Source organism: Typha angustifolia, chromosome 13 (genome assembly GCF_048772165.1).
Source record: "Typha angustifolia cultivar Huaian chromosome 13, ASM4877216v1, whole genome shotgun sequence".
Taxonomy (NCBI): Eukaryota; Viridiplantae; Streptophyta; class Magnoliopsida; order Poales; family Typhaceae; genus Typha; species Typha angustifolia.
In genome coordinates this window covers 11,691,159-11,697,158 of record NC_133251.1, presented here as the reverse complement: position 1 = coordinate 11,697,158, position 6,000 = coordinate 11,691,159, and the positions used below count along the sequence as shown (strand labels likewise).

Genomic DNA, 6,000 nt, shown 5'->3' with positions numbered 1-6,000 from the left:
GTGGTACGCTTTTCTTTTGTTTTTTTTTGGAGTGGTCTTCTTCCTTCTTTTCCTTCACGTCCACTGCAAAAGCCATCATCACTTGTGATAGCAGTTCATGGGATTCCAGTGATGCTCTGCTCTGCTCCATGTGGTGGTAAATAAAAAAGATGTCTCAACTTGGTCAATAAATGGTTTCCATTTGCATGGCTTGTAACACGTTCTGTACAAGTAGAACCACCACACCACACTAAATTTTTTTCATCATATATATAAAGAGAGAGAGAGAGAGGGGGGGAGAAAGTAATAGACACAATTTATATTATAAGTTTTGATCTATATTTGTTAGTATAGTTATAAAGTGAAATTAACGTACACTTTATACCGAAAAGACTAAACTTACTCCTTTGGGTTTCTGCATTAATGATTAAACTATTAAAGTTCAGAATGGACATAAAGATTTGCAAATGTCAAGACGGCAGAGGTTTGACCTCAAAACAGAGTACTCTTTCTCGTACTCCTCTCTAACTCACCCATCTCTTCAACCAGAAACTCCACAAAGCGGAAAGACTTAAAATTAAATTCCTAAGAGACATTAGACTCTGGCTGGTCTGTCTTTATCTTAAAGAACCGAAAGGGCTATAAAGCCCATTTGTCTCCCGTGACTCCACTTGGTTTCAGAGGAAAGAGAAGGTAGTTGATATACAAGCCTATATTATATGATACCTAACTTTTTTTCCAAGTGGCACTCCTTCACTGCTACAAATCTACCGATATTTTTTCTCTCCTTGTTTCTTTCTTTGGACCACCAGAGCATAATACCCATCTCTGAGGCTTTGATCTCCCTGTTTGATTATTTTGTCACTATAGAAGATATGCTTAATGCTACACTCGATTGCAGTCAAGTGTGTGATTTGACTAAGTGGAGTTACGGTAACTTTTTTTATTGGAGAATGGGAAAGATTGGTTGCACCGCGAGCTAGATGTGGCGAGGCAAGGGTAAAGAGGAGCTTTTATCCTACACCACTTTGTACACGAACTGTGACTAATAAAATAGAATTTAAACTCGTCGTGGGTATTTTGTAAATAAATATTGATAGGATCCTTGACATAAGTGAAAGATTCTCTATATATTAGTACTACTAAAATTTGGGTATTATTTTTAGTATATCTACAAAGCAATCCCCCACAGGTAACAAGACAGCAACATGCCAAAGCTGACCCTTAAACAATGCCCACAAAAGTGAGGCATGCAAAGGCCGGCCCACAAGCCAACACTAATGGGAATGTCTCCTCCTTTCAAAATGCCAAGTCCCCCCCCTTCCTTTTCTTTATTTCCTATTCACCCCTGTTTTTTTATTATTTATTATTTATCTCTTGAGATATTTGCACATAACACCCTAGTTTGCAATTTCTCACTCAGTACCCTGTATTTTAACTATTTGCAGATTAAAGGAGTTAGAAAAGAAAGCATTCGTAGTTTGAAAATAGCCACGTCCACTCAAAACGATGTTAATAAGTTCAATTTAATATATATGTTAGGAAACTTGTCCATGTATAGAGATACGACTTGCTAGTATGGTATATGATTCTCTCAGATTTGGTCAATAAATACAAAAAGACCATATAGCCTTTGGTAATTTATTTATAAATAGTTAAGAGGATAGGGTTCAAAATGTAAATTCAGTTTAATATAGTGTTCCATATACGCAAATACCCCCTCGTCCTCGCTTATAAAAGACCAATATCTCTCGTTTCCCCTTCCTTCAAACAAAGCGAGCAAGCCCTCCCCCACCCCCAAAACCTCCAACAATGGCTCAAGAAGAGAAATCCGAGACCCTCTCCCTAATCGACCTCCCCGTCTCCAACCCCGAGTCAACTGGCGACACCGCCTCAGCCTCCGCCCCCGGGTCCGACGCTGACGACTTCGAGTTCCGCATCTCGGTCGGCGGCGGCCTCGTGGCCAACGCTGCCGACACCGATATGTGCGCCGCCGACGAGGTCTTCTTCCGCGGTCAGCTCCTTCCCCTCCGCCCCTCGATCAGCTCGGATTCCGGCCTCTTGCGACACGGGTCGAGGTCGGAATCCATGGATTTGAGCAGCCGAAGCGGGAGCAGCAGCAGCTGCGTGAGCCGAAGCCACTCCTCCAGTAGCCATTCCGGGAGCAGCGCCTCCAATAACTTCTACGCGTTCCCAAGCCCATCGCCCCAGCTCCGTGGCTCGAGGAGGCGAAGCAGCGCCAGGCGGAACAGCACGAGCTCCTCCGCGCCGCCTTCTTGGGGTTTGCTCCGCCTCGGGGTCGTGCCGGCCCCAGAGATCGAGCTCCGGGATCTTCGGTCCAGGCGAAGCAGGGGCGGTAAGCAAACCGGCGGTGATGGGAACGGGAAAGTGGTGGAGAAGAGATCGCCGAGTTTGAGGTTTATGGGAATTGGATTTGGGTGTAATTGCTCGCCGGATGCGGTGGAGCCGGTGAGGTTACCGGTGGCGTCTCCTCCTCCTCCAAAGAAGAAGGAGGAGCCGAAGAGGACTCTTAAGAAGGGAGAGAACATGGGGAGGAGGAGGATCTTCGAATGGTTGGACGAGCTTTCCATTGCAAAAGCTTAATTTGTAGATTTTTTTCTTCTTTTTTTTTTTTTTTTTTTTTGACTTATATGTTTGTTTTGAGGAGAAGGGAAGAAGAGTAATTGGTGGGGAGAGAGATGGAGATGTAACATTTGGGGGTGGTGGTGGTGGTGGTGATGGTTGTGCAAAAGTGTTCTTCTCCAATCTCCAAATAATTATCATTACAAGTTTGAATTTGTTTCTAGTTGTGTATACTTTTCTTAAGATCGATCTTTATCTCAATTGTGACTTCACATTAACCTCCCATGCATGATGTCATAATAGAAAGAGTATATTAATTTACCTCTTTCTCCTTCTTTTTTTGAAATTAAATTACACCCATTATATCACTCCTGACCACTCTCCCAATTTTAACGACTAGTGAATAATATGTACCAAAGAAAAACACATATGGTGCTAACTGAAAGTCTTCTAGAGAAATAGCTAATAAAATTCTCATGTTTGGATTTGATTCTAATGTGCATGTACTGGTCTTATACTCCCTTGCAAGCAACATGAAGTATATGACCTTGAGAGTTGTCCCTGGAAAGGAAAAAAGGGCTGCTTATCTATGTATATTTATTTATTCCTTTTGAGAAAGAAGGGAAAAGGAATCATGTCTACTTGAATTTGGCATCCCCTAATAAGTGCCAGTTTCACAACAATGGAAAGCTTTTGCTTTAAGCTACTGCTGGGTATCAAAGCGTACTGCAAAGTTTCAGATCATCACATTCAAAGGCACAAATCAATAAAAGAAAAAGGGGTGGGAAAAAGAGGGAGAAAACAAAAAGAAAAAGGAAAAGAAAAAGAAATATATATATATATATAAAAGCTGCTGTTAGAAACTGCGTACATATCCTCTTTTAATCTCCTACTCTTTAATATCATTTCGGATCCCAAAACTTTTACCTGCATCACTATCAAATTGGGATATTTATTCGAAATCGAAATCGAACTCGATGTCCGAGTCAAAGTCACGCAGTGTTTTCAATTAATAGATTCTTGGCCTGATAGATTGATCGATCCGAATCCAACTAGTTGTCAACTTACGTTTTAGATAAGCAGGCCACATGTGAAAAGAGAAACTTTAACGGTTAAAGGTTACTTACTACCCATCGTTGTTGGCTCCAAATAAGCTCTCGATGTCTTTTTGGGAAGCATTAAATTGGATAAGTACAGGTGGAGAATACTTCTCATTTATGAAAGGATTATTTTTATATGAGAAATGATAGGCATATCGATCTCTGAAGTTACCTCATAATCTCTCTCTCTCTTATAACTAGGCATGTTTGGTTTGGGTCTCAGCCTAAACATGGCAGCCATTAGTTGACTCTATATTTTAGTCATTAGTCATGCCTTGGATAAATTGAATTAGACTAAGAAAATATGATATTTGATTATGAACTAGGTTAAAATTGTAATTATTATTTTTAATACGATGTAAAAGGTTAAATATTTTTTTGCGACTTTGATAATAATAGATTAAAATATTATTATTAAATAAAACTAATTAGTTCATGTTTAGAAAATATATTAAAAAATAGTATAAAAAGCCTTTTTGTTTTTTGTGAACCGATAATTCGTTGCTAACTTATAAGCTCTTAACCATACTATAATGTAAGATTACCATTTTTTTTTCTATCAATTTATAAATCAGTGCAGGTTTACAAGCCCGCAATCATATTACAAGGCATATCTATAGTTTTTATATTTTGACATTAATATTTTTATTTTATTTTGTTGTTATTATTATTATTTTTTTGTTAAGAACCTTATTAAAGGCTACATTATTTTTAATAAATTTCTTAGTATGCAAAAAAATTAAAAAAAAAAGTTATTGTAAGCTTACAAATACTCACAACTACCGAACTTATTAAGTTCTAATATTATTTTTAAGAAAAATATGTTTATGTTGGAGAGGAATTAAGGATATCTAACAGAGAAAATTTAAAATAGAGAGTGTTATTATTACTTTAATGTGACGTAAAAAAGTGAAAAAATATATATATCATCAAAATAGTAGTAAAAAAGTTATTATTAAATTTATAAAATATAAATGCAAGTCAATTTAGCGATACAACTATAATTTAGGAAATTTAAACTTAAGACCTGTATATATTTTCTTGAACTTAGCTAGAAAAAAATATAGTGTTTAATTACTGATAGCGACTAAGTCTTAATTTTAGATTAAATGACACTCGGACTACCAGGTTAGATATGGCGGTCAAAATACCTAAGATATCAATAAAGCACATCATCTCTATAAAAGCCTTTAATTCTATGAAGCCTTATCTTGTCAACCTTTCCAGGTCAGTAAAGTCAAACTATGTTTGCAACATATTATAGTGTTATATATTCATGTATTAATTGATAAAATTTATGGCACACTATTATTCTCATCTCTTCTTGTCACGAATTTATTTGCATCGCCTTAGTTTGAGACACTAATATGTAACCAGCTAAGTTGTGTATATACTTTTTGGGATGTCTTAGCTATAGACTAAGTAACAAGTTTATTCTGTCTAATAATTAAGTTAGACAAGTAGATCAATTCTTGCATAGAAAAGAATTACAATGAGCCAATCCAGGCGTAGGCAGTGCAGTTTGTCTTTATAAGGATTTTGAATCTCCAACCTATTCTACTAATAATGGTCGACCAATATTCTAGCTAGTTGATTGCTTGATTCCCCTCCCTGAATAGGTGTATAAATTATCCATTAGGAATTTTGACCTTCTCTGGGATTTTGCTCCAAATATTAGTACAATATTCCTCGTGGCAGTCACCCTAGCTAGTAAGAAGTATAACAAAAGAAACCATCATAGTATATACCACACACCATGGAAAGCAACGATTGCAGCTCACTGTAGCTTTTCATGGCGTTTGCGAACTTAAACAACTCGTTGAGAAGTATATGGAATCTTTCAGTCTTCGTGCCTCAAGTCCCATCATCAAACTCAATGCTAGAATCCATTTAAACCACCACGCCTTCCTTCCCCTGCGCTCATGCGAGACGACCAGAAATTGATTACCTCGTTCCAAGATAAAGAGAGAGAGAGAGAGAGAGAGAGAGAGAGAGAGAGAGAGAGAGAGAGAGATTTTTAATTAATTTAATCGCCGCAGACGGCACAAAAACTGAAACTGTCATCGGACAGTTTAGAAGCCTGAGAGGATTAAGGCTGACGTGACACGTACGAGTTAAAAGCCAGTACAACTCTTAAGGAGCAATCGAGTGAAGTGAGGAAGTGAGCATCACTCGTCTCTTTCACTTTTGGAAAGTGAGATGCTACGTGCCGGTGCTTTTGGAAGCAACGAGCCATTTAGTAATCTCATGTGGAGCACCTCGTGTTCTTGAGCGGGAGGACACGAGTGTTTTGGTGAGGGTGGCAGTTTTGGAGGTTATGGGAAGAAGATTGTGAGTT

General features: G+C 38.1%; 1 protein-coding gene across 1 annotated transcript; it reads left to right on the top strand.

Moving 5' to 3' along the window:
* Positions 1-1,764: 1,764 nt before the first annotated feature.
* LOC140774175 (uncharacterized) lies at positions 1,765-2,736 on the top strand. Its single transcript, XM_073117058.1, has one exon. It carries the CDS (start codon positions 1,792-1,794, stop codon positions 2,581-2,583), a length of 792 nt encoding a protein of 263 aa, XP_072973159.1. The 5' UTR covers positions 1,765-1,791; the 3' UTR covers positions 2,584-2,736.
* Positions 2,737-6,000: the final 3,264 nt, after the last annotated feature.